Below are 18,536 nucleotides of genomic sequence, written 5' to 3' on the forward strand. Positions count from 1 at the left end.
TAATTGAATACCTAGATGCTTTTAAACTGATTATCCAGAGTTGGTTTAATTTTAAAATATTTTAAATTCAAGTAAGAGAGTCAGATTAAATTTCAGGGATGAAAATGTGTTCAGTCAGCATTCTGATTCAAGATAAGTCAGCAGCCACCCTAGTCAGTTCCATCATGTATATTGAGAAATTGTTTCTTGAGAATGCTACACATATTTTAAAAATAAAACCCCAGATATATCTGTGTCTCTCTCACACAGGCTTTTGAAATATTCACCCATCCCTCTGCATAGCTGAAGTCAAGTGCCTGTCAATCTTTTCTCTAAAATAAATCAAAATAAAAGAAGACAGAAATGGAAAGAATACAGCTGCCTGGGTACAAAGGTTGGCTGTACTTGGTCTATTTAGAGCAAGTATGTGTAGCAAATGTGATTTATACCCAGCCTGTGGTGATCAAGTTTAACTAGGGGTTTTTGTTTCTTTGTTCCCTTGTTTTGGTTTCTTTTCTTTTTGGTTTTGTTGTTTTGAGACAGAGTCTTTCTGTGTGGACTAGCTGTCCTAAAATTCTCGATGTAGACCAGGCTGGCCCCAAACTCATGGAGATCTACCTGCCTCTGCCACCCCAGTGCTGGGAGGTATATGCTACTACCTCCAGCTAACCAGGGAGTTTAACTTATATATAACATCCAAGTCTGTACCATACATCAGCTACCAGCTAAGCCCAGCTGATTAAAATTTCTTTTTTTTCTTTTCTCCTTTCTTTCTTTTCTTTCTTTCTTCTTTTTTTTCCTTTTCTTCAAGACAAGGTTTCTGTGTGTAGCTTTATCTGTTCTGCAACTCACTTTGTAGACCAGGCTGGCCTTGAACTCACAGAGATCCATCTGCCTCCCCCACCTACCTCCCCCCAACTCCCTCCCCATTGCTGGGACCAAAGGTGTGCGCCACCACAGCCTGGCCTGATCAAAATTTCTAATTGATTTTTTTTCTTTTTCTTCCTTTCATTTGTTTTCTTGTTTTTTAAAGACTAAGTCTTATATAGCATACACTGACCTCACTGGTAGCCAAGGATGACCTTGGATTTCTGACCCTCCTGCACCTCCTTGTGCTGGGATTACAGTTGGTACCATAATGCTAGCCTCTAATTGAATTTGGAAGATAGATAGATAGATGATAGATAGATAGATAGATAGATAGATAGATAGATAGATAGATTTATTTATTAGTGGGTTTACCACCCTTGTTTAATCTTTAGATGTAAATTGTTTTTGCTGCCATCTGGGGGATTCACAGAACCATTGCAAGTACCTTTTTCTTTCTGTTCTCTGCCCTTCTTCCCCAAAAGGTCTCACTTTGTGTGCCAGGCTACTGGGGGATGTCTTTCTGTACGCTGTGAATATATATTGTTCCCATTGGTTAATAAATAAGCTGCTTTGGCCTATTGCAAGGCAGCTTAGAGGCAGGCGGGAAATCCAAGCAGAGATACAGGAGACAGGTGGGAAAAGGAGACGCCAGCCCGTCGCCCAAGAAGCAACAAGATGCCAGCAGACTGGTAACACCATGGTCACGTGGCAACATATAGATTAATAGAAATGGGTTAATTTAAGATGAAAGAGCTAGCTAGCAAGAAGCCTGAGCCATAGATCATACAGTTTGTAATTAATATAAGCCTCTGTGTGTTTACTTGGGACCGGCTGTGGGTCTGGGTGGGGCATGGAAAACTTCGACTACACCAGGCTGGCCTCAAAAATCTCAGATCTCCTCTGGCCTCAGCCCCCTGAGTGCTAGAATTTTTTTTAACAGTCACACACTTAAATTAAATCAGGACTTGTGGGTGCTGTTGACAGAGTTTTCCTGTTCTACAGCCACTCTCAAATAACCACTCAGAGGCTTAATATTAATTGTAAATGCTTGACCAATAGCTCAGGCTTATTGCTAACTAGCTTATATTTGAAGTTAACCCATATTTCTTGTTTACACTCTGCCACATGGCAGTAACTTTATTAACATGGTATGTTCATCTCCTGCTCCCTATGCATCTGACTGGTGACTCCTCTGACTCCCCTTCTTCATCCCATCAGTCTCAGTGTGGCTTTCCCACCTACTTTTATCCTGTTCGGCTATTGGCCAGTCAGCTTGTTTATTAAACCAATCACAGTGACGACATATATTCACACAGTACACAGAAGGACTATTCCATAGCATTTCTCCCTTTTTGTCTAATTAAAAGGGAAGGTTTTAACTTTAACATAGTAAAATTATATGCAACAAAAACAGTTATCAAGTAACAATTACAGTTACAATATCCAGTCTATTTGTATTTGGCAAAATTAGAGAAAATACTCTATTATCTATCTTACCTTGGTGAGTCTAATGTTTTACATCTAATTTACCTTTCTATCATAACTAAGAAAAATTATAATTGTAACTCTCTAGTCTTCAACTCCATCAAAGACCTTAGAAAGGTCACAGGGACATCAGACTGCCTGGACAGTCACCCAAAATTTCTCTGTAACATTGGGGCATTCATCTTCAGCCTGCAGGCCTAGAATACCTAACAGACTTTTCTGTGAAGCAGGAATTTTTAAGGACTGTCCTACTTTGTCTTGACAAAGTTTGGCAGTTGCCTTTCTTGTGTCCTGCTGGTCCAGTTTGGACAGTAACTGTCAGCAATTGAGGCAAGGGCAGTTTCTTTGCCCAAATGACTACCTTTTGCCATAAAGAAAGCAAACTCCATATGGAGTTTTTTCAATGCATGATCTTTGTTGAAGTAGATCAGTGCTGTCAGGAGCAGATGTGTCTCACTGTCATGAAATGCCTTAGGTTATTAGACATATTAAATGCCATATCATATTCTGTAGGACTTTGACGTGTTTGAAGACCATATATCTATCTAAATATATCTGTGTATGACCTTGAAAACATACCTAACATGACTACAAGCTTGACTATTATAGATTACTAACTATTAATCTGTATTTCTTCATTATACATTACATTTTTAAATGAGCTGCATAAGCACAATACCCCAAACAAGAGTAGAAACATACATGCAATATAACAGAAATAACTTTAAATTTGTACAAATAAACCAAAATTCATACCAATGTAAAATATTTAAGATTAATAGTTGTTTTTTGGATTAAAGTATTCAATAATCTACCCTTTCATCTCATCATTTCTATATCATATCCTCCCTTTTTTTCCTTTAGAAAGAGATCTTTGAATTTAGCTCCTTTGTTTAGCTTTTTTCTTGACTACGACCAATAACAATTTGTAACCAACCCCCCTTAAATAACAACAAACATCCATAACCAATATTTTGGGAATGTGGGTGTTGTTTTCTCTAGACTGCTTCCTGTTATCTGGGGTTGCTGGCATCTTTGAGGGACCCTGAGAAAATTTAGAATAATATTTAAGTCCTGACTGGAGTATTCTGTGAAGTTGGATCATCACCAGCAGCCTTGAAACTGTTCTGGATGCAGAATTCAGAGGAAACTGTGACAGAGGTATTTTGAAATGTTGGATCACTGGGCCATCCATTTTCATTGGTGTCTAATCCCCTTGCTCTGAAAATATATAAACTTTTAAAGGTAACATACATGTCTGTATTTATACAAGTATAGACTGTACATTGTACGCAAGTCAGCCAGATGATTTTTTTTGTTTTATGTTTGAGCAGGTAAAATATATATCACATGTTCTTTTAGGTTTATTTTTTTTTTTACGTCTGTAATCAGGATTCCACAGGGTCTTCCTCCATCAGACCTAATCATCTTTAACTTTGAACAAATCCGTAGCCTTTTATTTCCTATGGAAATAAAGGCAGAACCTCTTTTCCAAAGTAACATACCTTTTGACTTCCATTTTGAAGTCAAGACATTTTCAAAATATATAGATTGGTTTAATCCAGCAGCATTTATAATCAAATGTCTCTTAGCAGCTGTTGCTCCTTCCTCAGCTGTCAAAAAATTCAAAGACAACACAATAACACAGTATCCAGACTCTCTGTGTATTTTCCATCTTTACATGGCTTTTTTTCTTTTATATTACTTTACTCCCCTTTTAAGGACTTTAATTCATTATTTTAAAACAATATTTTTTTAAAGATTTATTTATAATGTATACAGCATTCTGCCTGCATGTGTCCCTGCAGGCCAGCAGAGGGCACCAGATCCTATTACAGGTGGTTGTGAGCCACCATGTGGTTGCTGGGAACTGAACTCATGACCTTTGGAAGAGCAGTCAGTGCTCTTAACCACTGAGCATCTCTCCAGCCCCAATATTTTTTAAATCTATGACTGCATATGTTCTTTCTTTTCTTTCTCCCAAGCCTATGTATCTGTTTTTGTTTGTTTGTTTGTTTGTTTTTCTGTGTAGTTTTTGGTGCCTGTCCTGGATTTCTCTCTGTAGCCCAGGCTGGCCTGGAACTCACAGAGATCCGACTGGCTCTGCCTCCCAAGTGCTGAGATTAAAGGCATGCGCCACCGCTGCTCGGCTGCCTATGTATCTTTTAAACACACTGTAAACCATTTAGAAGTTTTTGTTTTTGTTTTGTTTTGTTTTTGTCTGCATATGTCTATCTTTTTCTGACCACATGAGCCTTTAAACTGCTAAGGAGCATTGCTAGGACCAAAGCAGCAGCTTTGGTTGCTGACTCCGCCTGGTTTGATCTGTGGGCGCTTAGCTTCATGGCAGAGGTACCAGTGGGAGCCACGTTTACTGCCCCAGCTCTGGGGAGTTTGGGGGTCCATGCTGCCACCAAGTTGAGCTCCACCCACTGCTCATGAACCCCATTTAAGTGTTTGTTCTCAGAACTTCTTAAAAGAGTTGTCCATATTTTGCTGAGTCAAGAAGCCACCTCTTAAAGGAGCCACACCTTTGCTTGCTGCTAGCCAACAGAGCCTACCAAGAAAGAACAGTTACCAGGAAGCCATGCTTGACTTCATTTTTGTGTGTTTAGAATCCTTTTGAAAGCTTTTTCAGGCTTTATATGGATGTTGGGTGCCATTTGTTGTCCAAGTATTCCTGCCCCATAGCTGCTTTCAAATAATCACTAAGAGGCTTAACATTAATTGTAAATGCTTGACCAATAGCTCAAGCTTATTGCTAACTAGCTTACATTTTAAGTTAACCTCTTGTTTATATTAGAGGGACCAGCCTTAATATTACACATCCCAGGGGCTCAGGAGAGAGAACACAAATGGTGAGGACTATTTTCGGGAAATAGAATCTCAGCACACCGAGCGCCTTAGTCCATCCACTTTAATTCTCTAGAATAACATCCTATTTACACAGCTTCAGTTCTGTTCTTGTGCCTAGCTCCTTTCTTGCCCGATTTCTCTCTATATTCATCTACTGCTCCCTCTAAGTTCTATCTTAATTCTCTTGTCTTAATTCTGCCTCATCTAGGTCCTTATCATCTCATTCTTACCCGACTAGTACTTTCCCATCTGACTCTTCCTCGTCTTCCATCTTGTCCACACGTTCTCTCTGGGCAAAATCCTCCTTGTCCCTCTCCGTTCTCTGTCTCTCTGTCCTCCCCAAGTCTCTCAGGAGTCCAGTTATAAACCCAAGCAATAGCAGTCCCCTGGTCGAGCAAGGTCACCAGGCTTGAATTCTTGTGTGGTCATAAAGGCAGGTAAGAGTTTCCTCAGGCAGTGACTGTCATGCTTCCAGGGTCAAACGGAGGGTTGATAAGAATCACATAGAGGGGCAGTAATTGTTAATTATCACTTGCAACCCAATAGGGAAGTGACTAATGAATTAACTAAAGGCTAAATTTAGGTAATATCTAAAAAGAGGGATGTTATGTGCTCAACTATAATCTTAAATGTAATTGGTAGAAAATGTTAAAAATCTAAAAGTTGCTAGGTCAATGGGAAAAAATAAAACTGCCTTCTTTTTTCCTGTGGCTCCTAACTGTTCAAGCTATCTGCCGTTTTTCTGCAGGGTGGGGGAAAGTGTGCTCAGTCTCTAGGCAACCTGTGTACAGCTAGGTAGATGCCTCTAGTAATAGTTGAAGGGAGATCTGGTACTAGAGGTAAGATCTGGGAAAGGAGGAAGTTAAGCCTAATTGGCACATCCGCCAGGCCTTCTCAAACAGGTAGTCTGGACACTTAAGTCTGTTCTTAGAGAATACAGAGGTATCTCTGATAAGGTACTTTCCTCTGTCTGGGGATGGACCTGGCCGGATGCTGCCAATGACGATAATTGCAGGGAGGCTTGACTGGGGTTCTGGCTGTGCAGAGCTGTCAACGCAGGTTATCTAAATATTCCTTTAGTAGAGGGGAAATGGTGCCCAATAAATGATGGAAAAGCTACAATAGCACACAAGAAACTCATAGCAGGAAACGGCTGATAATCAAAAGCCAAGGCTCCTTGAGCCTCAGCCTGACCTCTGGAAGGCCCTTGGCTTCTTCCAGGTATTAGCTTTGTCATAATCAGCTGAAATCCTACTTTGTATATTTTTGCGGCTTGCAGCATTAACCCATATTCCTTGTTTACACTCTGCCACATGGTGGTACTTTTACTAGTATGGCACATTCATCTCCTGCTCCCTTTGTGTCTGGCTGGTAACTCCTCTGACTCCCCTTCTTCATCCCATCAGTCTCAGTGTGGCTTTCCCACCTAACTTTATCCTGTTCAGCTATTGGCCAGTCAGCTTGTTTATTAAACCAATCATAGTGACGACATATATTCACACAGTGTACAGAAGGATTATTCCACAGCAGGGTGCTGAGTCAATATTAGTGGCACAGTTATTAAGATAGTTGTGGGGCTTCAAGTGTAGCTCATTGACACAGGAAACATTTACATGAGAGAAGTCTAGATTCAATCCCCAGAACTTCAAGAAGTAAAGATGGATCCAGAAGGCGTGTCTTACTATAGGAATATTTAAGATCCTTTCTGCTGGTGGTAGCACACACCTTTAATCCCAGCACTTGGGAGGCAGAGGCAGGTGGATCTCTGAGTTTGAGGCCAGTCTGGTCTACAGATTGAGTTCCAGGAAAGCTAGAGTTACACAGAGAAACCCTGTCTCAGGATGTGGTGTGGGGGTGGAGATCCTTGTCTTGGATAATTTTATGTTAACTTAACACAACCTAAAGTCAACTTAGAGTAGGGAACCTCTATTAAGAAAATGCTTCCCAAACCAGGCAGTCCTGGCACATGCCTTTAATCCTAGCACTGGGGAGGCAGAACCAGGCGAATCTCTATGAGTTAGAAGCCAGCCAAGTCTACAAAGTGAGTTCCAGGACAGACACCAAAGCTACATAGAGAAACCCTGTCTCAAAAAACAAACAAACAAACAAACAAACAGCCGGGCGGTGATGTCGCACACCTTTAATCCCAGCACTCGGGAGGCGGTGATGTCGCACGCCTTTAATCCCAGCACTCAGGAGGCAGAGCCACAGAGATCCGCTTGATCTCTGTGAGTTTGAGGCCAGCCTGGTCTACAGAGTGAGTTCCAGGATAGGCTCCAAAGCTACACAGAGAAACCCTGTCTTGAAAAAACAAACAAACAAACAAACAAAAAACAGAAAAGGGTATAAGGACAAATTATTAGAATGTAGTCAGCTGCTGTTGTTATTCCTATCTATAGACAAGGAAACTGACAGAGAGGATGCAAATTGCCCAGGTTTACTCCTTTAATGAGATGAGAAGTCTGGATTCAAAGCAACATCCGTTCTGCGCTATTACCACAAATTTGCAGATAAGAAACCGTGGTGACATGTTAAGCTAAAATCTCGGGTCGGGAATGGTGACAGCAAAAGTTAATACGGACTTGATTTGTTCCTCTCATCGTCAAGAAAAGAGCATTAGCCAAGCCCACAGAACGCTTTGACAGACTCCTTATCCCCTAAACATGAGAGGCATTTCGTGACTCTCAGCGCTGTTCCCTAAAATGGTCTGTTTGCCTGAACTGAGCTGATTGGCAGTCAGGTTTCAACAGGGAGGAGCCCAGCTCTGCAACTCAGTACTTAAATTCCAAGAAGCGCGGGAGATCCCAGACCAATAGGCGGGATGTTTCCGGCCTCCGTCGGAAATCTGGGCAGCGGCGTCATCAGTTCCAGGGCCGTGACGCTCGCTCACGCGTTGCGCCCGCCCCCTGAGATCGCTCTGCGCTTGTGCACCTCTAATAATCCGGGAGTTGAGCCCTAGCCCCGCCCATTGCCCCGGAAGTGAATACGGGAGGGCCTCCCACCCCTCAGCCGGCTGGGGCGCAGCCATTTTAATTCATATCTGAGTGGGCGGTGGCGATTCCTGTGGCGGCTCTGGCTCTGCCGGGCAGGGGGTAGTGTTGCTGGCTTTTGCGGGGGGGTTGTTTTTAGCTTAATTTTTCCTTTCTAGCTTCCCATTGCCGGCCAGCGCGTACGTTGTGATCCCCCGAGGCCATGTCAGGAGACGCAGCGGCGGAGCAGGTGAGGAGCGAGAGCGGTGGGGCCTCGTGGCGAACTCTTTCTCTCTCCGGCCCTGTGGGTGCGAACGCTCCAGAGGCGTTCGTGTGAGGAAGGGCTCGGGAGGTCTGCTGACCCCCGGGGACGGGAGCGCACCCCCTGAGGTCGCCCCGTATTGTGGCCTCTCCGGGGCGTTCATATGAACGAGCCTTTGACTCAAAACAATAGCTGAGCGGTGGCTTCGCCCTGTTCACCGCAGTTCTTGGGTCGGGACGGTTTATCTGAAACCATTTTGGTGTTCCGGTAGTTCCGGATTATTTTAACGCGTCCCTGCCTTGGCACTCTTTCCCTCTTCTGCTCCCCAGTCCTCTGTCCCCAGAAATAGGAACGGAACCAATCTGGAAAAATAGGCCTCCCGAGAGAGAGAAGGTAAAAAGCAACAGCCCGGAAGCAGAGCATGGCTATGCCGAACTTTGGGGGGAATTTTGTGGATTTTTCTCCCGTCTTTATTTTTGCTTTTGCGGCTACGCAAACTTGTTGCACGATTTGATAAATTGGAAACAGGAAATGTGCTTTGGTTACTGTAGGCACCAGCTGCTTGAATGGTAGATAAGAGTGATATTTAAGTATTTTAAAAATCAAATTTTTAGATATGAGATTCCCTTCTTCCTTTTGCTGTCTTTTTTATTTTTTAGATAGGGTTTTACTGTGTAGCCCTAACTAGGCGCGACCTAGTAGTGACAGTCTTGCTTCCTTGGCCTCTCCAGTGCTAGGATTAGCTGAGAATACTGACGTGCATCTCCACGTCGGGTTCTTTTACTCTTTTATAGCCTGAATTTTGTATGATAGTGTTTACTGTAAAAAAATAGTGTTTATTGTAAAAAAAAAAACAACAACAAAATTGATTTTATGAGAGAGGTGTTTTTCGATCTTGATCCTAGCATATTTATATTTTTAAAAGAAAGGTAGTCCTAGGCCGGGAGGTGGTGGCGGTGGTGGCGCACACCTTTAATCCCAGCGTTCAGGAGGCAGAGCCAGGCCGATCTCGTGTGAGTTCAAGGCCAGCCTGGTCTACAGAGTGAGTTCCAGGAAAGGCACTAAAACTAAAAAAAAAAAAAAGAAAGAAAGAAAGAAAAAGAAAAGTAGTCCTGCAAAGTCCTAAATTTCTTGTTGCTGTAGCAACAAAATATGCTTGTGTTTTCTTTTTTCCAGTTTCCAGCTTATAATGTGAAACATGGAGGTGATGGGGGACATAAATAGGACTGTTTGTTAATGAAATGTGGGTAAACTATAAATTTAATTACTTTGGGAAAGTGAGCAAAGCTCACGTGTGCTTGAGGACCGATTTGATCCCTGAAATCTTGGCATTGCTTTTGCATTCTACCTACAGTTGGGATGCCCACGAATACAATGCCTTTGAACTATTTTACCAAAATTGTTTTTTTACTCCACTCTTTCTGGGCTAATATTTTTGTTTTCTGAAAGTGAAGCAAATGTTGGATGTGTCTGACATTCATTGCTTTATATAAAATGGTAAAGACAAAAATATTGCCACGATTTTGTTTATAGAACTGTGTGGGGTTTTTTTTGTGTGTGTGTGTCATCCTGTTCCACCCCAGATGGAGCTTGAACCCAGGGCCTTGTGCGCGCAGGGAAGCACTCAACCGCTGAGTTAGAGGCTCAACAAGAAGTGTGATGTTATAATGAAAACTTAGAAACCTTTAGCCTCCAGCCCCTTTTATTTTGACAGTGTCACTATGTAGTCCTGGCTGGCATGGAACTTGCTGTGTAGTCCTGGCTGGCTTCGAATTAATGGAGATAGCCTGCCTCTGCCTTGTTAAATGCTAGGAGTAAAGATGGTGCACCACCACAGCTAGCTTTTTTTTTTTTTTTTTTTTCCCCAAGTTCAGGAAAATACTCTAACTCAAGCTGGTCTTGAACTCATTGCAATCCTTCTGCCTCACAATCCTGAGTGCTGAGATTGTATATCTGAGGCCACCACACCAGGCTTGCCTCCTTTGAATTTTGTTGTGCAGTTTACAACAAAAAAAGTTGAAGAAAAAAATTCATTACCACCTATTATAATTTTCATTGAACCCAACAATGGTTACAGGTTTTGTCATATATATGTATGTATATATGTATATGTATGTGTGTGTGTGCTGTTACATATTTATTACATATATGTATTCACACGTGTATAGTTTGTGTATGGTGGTTCTGGGGCTCAAATGAAGGATCTTGCTCATGTGAGGCAAGCCCCCTACTACAGATGTATACCTCTACCTTGACATGCTTTCTTTCTCCATACTTATTTCTCTGATAGTTGACCTGTTACACTTCAGTCCAAACTATTTCAACATTCTCTTATATAATGGCATTAATGTTGTTACATAACTACCTACCATTATCCCACTCAAAATCTAGTTATACTGTATTTCTGTTTTATTTTTTTCAAGATGGGGTCTTGTACAAGTTTGAGGACAGGCTGGCTTCAAACTCAGTTTGTAGCTGATGATGACCTTAAACTTTCACCTCTAGGTGATACTAGGATCCTAGGTTCTCTCTAGTGCCCCTGGCTCAATAATGATGTACTTCTAACATAATCCATATTCAGATTTGTCATTGCCCCAAGAACCTGATTTATAGGGCTAGGAATGTTGCTCATTTGGTAAGAGTGTTTATGTATTGTGCACAAGGTTTCTGGAATCCAACCTGGGGTATATCCTGAGCTCTACCTAAGCCAGGCTTTGTGGTGAAGACATGTAATCTCAGTACTCAGGAGTTGGAAGTCAGAGGATCAGAAGTTCAGAGTCATTGTTGGCGACATAGTGAGTTTAAAGGCAGTCTGGGCTATTAAGAGACCTTGTCTCAAAACAATAACAACAACAAAAAAAAAAAAAATAAGAAAACCACCAAACAAAAATTTAATCTAAGTAAAACACTGAATCCAGTATTTATATATTTATCTCATAACCATCCTTCCTATTAGCTTTCACCTTCCTCTTCACTTATGTTATCTGTTTGAAAAGACAGTTATTTTACCATTTTCTGAGATTTTGTTCGGAGAGTTTTTGATGGTGTCCTTTAGTAGATCTTTTACTCTTGGAGTATTTCTTGTAGGATTTATAGTTGGGTCTATTCTCAGTCTTGATAATTTTGAAGTTAAGTATCTTGGATAGACTATAATACAGTAGTGGGAGTGGTAGGGGTGGCGCACATCTTTAATCTCAAGAGGCAGAGGCAGGCGGATCTCTGAGTTCAAGGCCAGCCTGGTTTACAAAGTGAGTTCTAGGACAGCCAGGACTATTACACGGAGAAACCTAACTATGTCTTGAAAAAAACAACCCCATCCTTCAAGATACATATAAAATATAGGTAGGGTGTGTGTGTGTGCATTCAAGCGTGCCATAGTGGGCTTGGTGGAGGTCAGAGGACCTCCTTTAAAAATCAATTCTCTCCTACTCTGTAGGTCCTGGAGATTCAACTAAGGCTTGGTGGCAAGCACTTTATCTTGCTGGCCCAAAAGGCACTTTGTTGTTGTTTGAGACAGGTAACTTCTCTGTGTAACTGCCCTGGCTGTTCTGGAACTCAATCTGTAGACCAGGCTGGCCTAGAACTCACAGATTTCTCCCGTCTCTGCCTCCTGAGTGCTGTGACTAAAGGCGTACGACATCACTGTCTGACTTTGGCTTTTAACTTTTTAAATGTATGAGTGTTTTACTTGCATGTTTGTATACTGTGCCATGTACCTACCACCCAAGAATACTCCTCTCTCACCCCTCAATGGCTTTTACATGTAGTGATACTTTTCAAGCAAGCGGAAAAAGAAATAATGTATGGTGTATTTATCACAGAGCTGCTCTTTTCCTCTGCCTTCATTGCATTGAAGTAAATCTCAGTTGCTTTAGCTAAAGTAGTAATTAAATGATACGATGGGATTTAAAGTGTAAATTGGCTGTACAATTCTTGGTGTTTAAGACAATGGCCAGTGGAAATCTGGAGAAATGGAGTACTTAAAATGACCTCTTCTACCTGGAGAGGTGGCTCGGTGCCTAAGAGTGCTCGCCGCTCTTGTAAAAGGACTGGGACTGGAGTTCAGTTCCTAGTGCCCATTTTGGGAGGCTCACAAGCACTTGTAAATCCAGCTCCGGGGGATCTGATGCCCTCTTTTGGTCTCATCTCATGCACATAAATGAAAATAAAACCTTTTTAAAAAATGACCCTTAAGTATGGGTAAGAAAACCTAAACAGAACTGAAGACTGTTAAGAGAGTAGCATGGTGGCACACACCAGTGATCCCAGCATTCAAAAACTGAAGTAAGAGGATCTTGGTTAGAGTCTGTTCTGAACTATGTAACAAGTCTTTCTCAGAGGGGGTACAAAAGAATAAGAAAAGCATTTTTTTTTGTAGTTATTTTGATTTTTCGGGGTGGTCTTTTTCACCCAGAGGAGTCATGAGTCAGTGTTTTTCTATTAGTGAAAAATAGCTTGAAGAGAATAGAGAAAATAGGAAAAATATATGTACTTTGATATACTTCTTAATGAGGAAAAATAATTGAAACTCTTATAGAAGTATGAAACATAGTTTATATTGTTAGTACTTAAAATCTGTTTAAAAGTAACAGTATTACCAAATAATTTAAAATTCAAGGTATACATGAGGGGAGAAAATTGAGAAGAAAGCAGGATAACCAAATATGTTGGAGAGTGTATTTTTGGACCCAATTATTTTTATATGTTTAATAAAATTTCTCTGTTATAGCCTTTTCTATGTTCTTCTCTCCTGTTTTAAATGGTATTTAGTATAAGATAATTTTGAGTAGGTAAATAGTTTTGATTTTAATATTTCTTAGGAAAAATGGACTTCCTCTACTTTATTTGGCAATAATTGTTCCTAAGGGTACTAGATCTGTCCTTTGTTTTTTTCATTTTGAAAGGGACTGTTAGTAGAGATTGTATTTGTTGAATATTAGGTTGTTTCTGGACATAAAGATATGTATATCCCACGTAGAAGGACACAATCAGAATCCACGTGTTTGTATCTATTCATATCGCCAAAAACAGTTCATGGTTTTAAACTTTTCTATCATATCCCATATCTGCATTTCTCCTTAAACAAAATCCAGTTGTAAATCTGGGTCATTTTGTTAGGACTGTTGGCAATTGTATGAGGAGAGACCTAAAAAGGGGTTTGAATCAGTGAGGTTTTATTTAGTGGTAGGGTATCTATAGTCTAGGCTGACTTGGACCTCTTGAGCATTGAGTACTGGAATTTTAAGTATATACTACCTTACCCAGCTATTTAAATTATTTATGGTTTGATAGATAATTTAATTCTGTAAATATTGAATAAAATTAGAATGACAAAAACTATGTTCTTTACTCTATTTTCCTAATATGCCACTTAATCTAGTGAATTAATATCTTGGCTGTTTTTGATTGAAAGAGCCTTGTTGGTCAAATTTCAAAGGTTAAGTTTTTGCTTTTTGTGTTTTCCTTCTTTTGTTGTTTGTTAACTGGGTCTTTGGTAGCTCAGGCTAGCCTTGAACTCCCATCTTCCAAGTGCTGGAATTATAGGCATGTACTCAGCTCAAAGATTTCTCTTTTTCCATGGGTGACCTGCTGCAGTCTACCTGATGCTAGATTATAGGTGTGCCTCCACCAAGCTAGACTTTTTCTTTTGTTTTTTGGTAGTATTGAGGATTGAACTTCAGGCAGCATGCTTGATAGACAAATGCTTTACCACTGAACTATATCTCTAGCCCAGGAGGTTTTTGTTGTTGTTGTTGTTTGTTTTTTGTTTTTTTAATTGATTTTTTTTTTTTTTTGCATTGCTGGGTATTGAACCTTGATTATGCTAGCTCATGTTCTACAGAACTACATCCCCAGCCCTTTGTACATTTGTACAATACCTTACTCTTAGATTTTTTTTTTTAAAGTTTTTAAATTGAGTATGATTTTTGTTTTTGGAAAAATTGGAGGGGTCATTGTTATGTAATACCAGATACAGACTGCTTTTCTTGAACACAATTTATTTACATGGGCAAAGGAACATAGGACCGAGCTGGCATCTAATCCTAAATGTGACACCTATCCTGTAATATACTTTATTCATTGAGCATGTAAGTTGGCTCAATTAGCTTGTACTTACTCCAAGAAAGTCATAAAATGCTGCCATGGCTTATTTATTTTCCTATTTTTCTTTTGAGGTTGGGTCTCATTACATATTCCTGATGGCCTGGAACTCACTGTATAGACCAGAATGGCTTTGAGATCCCCTTGCCTCTGCCTCCTAAGTGCTGGGATTGAAGGTATGCACTACCATGTTAGGCCTGTTTTTATTTTTGGAAGAAGGTTGCAGAGATAAAAGACTTCAGACATGTACTATATGCAGTTTTCTTGGTGTTTTAGCAAAAGATTAAGTTAGGATCATTTGTGTTTGGTACCATCTTATATTTTATGGATACATGATATTTGGAAAATGTATTTTAGAACACATAGAGTAGATAATTGTCATGTAGGTAATAGTCATGTTGTTTCATGATATTCTTGAAGTAATTTTTCTTGTGTTAAACATTGTACAGTGAACATGCTTACACAGACTATATGTTACGGCCTGGGGTTTTGTGGTAGGGGTATATGTGTACATATATTTATAGCCTATGAGTCCACTGGAATGTTAATAGCAGAATCCTATTAGCCTGTTGCTCTAAAAGGCACATTGAACAAAACAGTACAAAATAAAAATAGTGCAAGAGGAAATGATACATGAGGAGCATTGCTGTGAGATTATGGTAGGGTACTTGCCTGGCATGCACCAGACATAAAGCTTCCGAGGTGAGGATCCAAAATTGAGTGGGGAAAGGAAGAAAGTAGAGAGAGAAAGGAAGCTGCTTCCTGGCCTAATGGGGCATGCTGGTTGGTTTATTTGGTTATTTTCCATGGTGTTAGGGATGGAACCCAGGGCCTCAGGCATTTTAGTCAAATGCATTTTGATTTGTTTGTGCTACATGGTCTTACTCTATAATTGGGTTACCCTGGAACTCACTATGTAGCTTAGGCTGGCCACAAACTCAAGGCAGTTCTGCCTCACTCAGTCTCCTAAGTGCTATGTTGTAGGCATAAGTCACCAGACCTGAATAATATTGTTACATAGTAAACTGTTTTGACAGTGTCTTGCTATGTAGCTGAAGCTGCCCAGAAACTCCTTATCTTGTCTCAGCTTCCTGAGTAAGACAGGGTTTAACTCTGTAGCCCCAGGAGTCTTGGAACTCATAAATATTCACCTGTCTCTGCCTCTCTAGTGTTGGCGTTAAAGGTATGCAACATACCTTACTATTTTATTTGTTTGAGACAGGGTCTCACTTTGTAGCTCTGGCTGGCCTGGAACTCACCACATAGACCTTAAACTCACAGTGATCCTCTTGCTTCTGCCTCCTGAGCATGTACACCATTCCTGGCTACACCTTACTTTTGGGGGAGGGTTTTTTTTCAAGGGGAGGGTTTCTCTTGTAGTTTTGGTGCCTGTCCTGGATCTCGCTCTGTAGACCAGGCTGGCCTCGAACTCAGAGAGATCCACCTGGCTCTGCCTCCCGAGTGCTGGGATTAAAGGCGTGTGCTACCACCGCCCAGCTACACTTTACTTTTTAAGTTGTCTGTCCATCCTTCTCCCACTCTCCCCCTCCCAACCAGGCTCGCCTCTAGAACTTAGAGATGCACTGCCACTGCCCAGTGCATTTTAAGTTTTTTATATCTGAAAAATAATGAGGGTATTATTTATTCTATGCTATATATTTTGATTAAAAATATATATTGTAAGGGGGGCTGGAGACTACTTCTCTTCTAGAGGACCCAGATTCAATTCCCAGCAGCCACATGGCAGCTCATAACTGCCTGTAACTCCAGTTTCAGGGGATCCGACACCGTCCCACAGACGTTCATGCAAACAAGCATGAATGCACATGAAATAAAATAAATACATTTTAAAAATACTCTAAGTATTTAAGGCAGCAACCCAGTTATTATTATAAAGTATTATGTACTATGTAATTATATGTGCTAGACCTTTGTTTAGAATACATCATTTCCAACACCAGTAATGCATTGAAATTGTGATGGTCAAGATGTCACTAAACAGCCCTGGTAGTGGTGGCACACACCTTTAATCACAGTACTTGGGAGGCAGAGGCAGGAGGATCTCTTGAGTTCCAGGATAGCCTGGTCTACAGAGTGAGTTCCAAGAGGCTACACAGAGAAACCCTGTCTCTAAAAACAAACAAACAAACAAAAAGGTCACTAAACTTTTTTGTGGTGGAATTTTTCAACACCATTATAAGTCCTGTTTGGGGGTTGGGGATTTAGCTCAGAAGGCCCTGGGTTCGATTCTCAGCTCCAAAAAAAAAAAAAAAAAAAGGTAAGTCCTGTTTGGTGTGTGGCATTGACTAAAATATTGGACCATTTACTGTTTCTCATAGTGGAGTTCAGGACCCATTTTTGTCACAATTATTTAGGTTCTTTGTGAAAGTACAGGTGAAATATGTGATTTCAGATTGCTATTTCTAATCCTGTGAGTAAACTGAGAATCTTCGTTTAAAACACATAGTAAAAAAGAAAATAACATGTACTTGAGGTGATTTTAAGAAAATGAAAGATTGCAAACCTCAGAATTCTGGAAGAGGATAAATGTCCTTATATTCATTCACTTAGCTCAAGCTTTCCTTGATAGTCTCATAGTACAGAACCTGCTGGCCTTGAATTTAGTCTTCCAGCTTCAATTTCCCAAGTGCTGGGGTTGCAAGCATGAACCATTAAGCCCAGCTGTAAGTTACTTTTAAATATATACTTGATAAAAGTGAATAGTAAATCTGCAGACTATATGAGAATAATGTATTACTGATTTTTGTCCTTAACACTTCCTAACTATAGTTAGTACATTCAATAATGGAAAAATACTTCAAAATGGGAATTGAGGCTCATCTTTGCTTGTTCAGTTGGTCTCAGGCAAGAAGAGCTTATTATCCAAGCATAGATTTAATTCCTTCTAACTTTTCATCTTTTTTAAAATGATATCCTTTTCCCCTTAATTCATATGTATATTTGTTTGTTTATTTTGAGACAGGGTCTATATGTAGCCCTGTCTGTCGTATCCTGGAACTCGCTATGTAGACCAGGCTGGCCTAAAACTAGGAGATCTACCTGCCTCTGCTTCCCAAGTACTGGGATTAAAGGCATGTGTCACCATGCCTGGTTCGTTCACATTAAAGCTTTGTTTTAAAATTATTTTTAATTACGTATATGTGCATTGTGCTTGTGCATATGAGTGCAAGTGCCCTCAGAGGTCAGAGGATCAGATCCCTCTAGAGCTGGAGTTACAGGCGGTTGCAAGCTGCCTGATGTGGGTTCTGGGAATTGAACCTACTGACCAATCTGTACAGCTCCTTCCCCTCCCCCATATTTTTGTTTTGTTTCACTTAGATGAAGCCATTCTCTTTAATTGTATGTATGTGTATAGCCCAGGTGTCCTAGAACTCATTATGTAACCTGGGCTGGTCTTTGAATTTGTTACAATCTGCCTGTCTAAGCTGATTTGTTTTTCAGTTTTACTTTGAGTCCCCTATGTAACACTACTCCAGTTTACCTTGAATAGTTATTTGGAGAAGGCTCTATCCTCCAGTCTCTTTTACCTTCCTAGTAAGAACAGAAAGAATTGCATATTTTCCTTGTGTTTTTATTTTTGTTTTTATGATGCTGAAATTAAACTCAGGGCCTCATTCATGGCTAGGCAAATACTTTAGCATTGAGCTATACACCCATCCTTCATTATTCTTTTTAAAATAGTATTTACGGGGTTGGGGATTTAGCTCAAGGCCATGGGTTCAGTCCTCAGCTCTGGAAAAAAAATAAATAAAAATAGTATTTATTGGGGTTGGCGAGATAGCTCAGCAGTTAAGAGCACTTCCTGGTTTTGCAGAGGACCTGGGTTCAGTTTGCTTAGCTCCCACATGGCAATTAACAGATACATATAACTTGAGTTCTAGAGGATCCAATGCCCTCATCTTGCCTTTCTTGGCAAAGCATGCATGCAGTACCCAGACATAGATGCAGGGAAAATATCTATATATACACACAAAACAAATCTAAGACTTTTT

General features: G+C 40.4%; 1 protein-coding gene across 1 annotated transcript in view; it reads left to right on the top strand.

Moving 5' to 3' along the window:
* Positions 1 to 8,174: 8,174 nt before the first annotated feature.
* Cstf3 (cleavage stimulation factor subunit 3) overlaps positions 8,175 to 18,536 on the top strand; it is an 84,505-nt gene continuing 74,143 nt past the window's right edge. Inside the window, exon 1 of the mRNA XM_059261036.1 lies at positions 8,175 to 8,409. Within this exon, the coding sequence (XP_059117019.1) occupies positions 8,383 to 8,409 (27 nt within the window). The 5' untranslated portion in view covers positions 8,175 to 8,382. The remainder of the gene's footprint in view (positions 8,410 to 18,536) is intronic.

The sequence above is a fragment of the Peromyscus eremicus genome, chromosome 4 (genome assembly GCF_949786415.1).
Source record: "Peromyscus eremicus chromosome 4, PerEre_H2_v1, whole genome shotgun sequence".
NCBI classification, from domain to species: Eukaryota; Metazoa; Chordata; class Mammalia; order Rodentia; family Cricetidae; genus Peromyscus; species Peromyscus eremicus.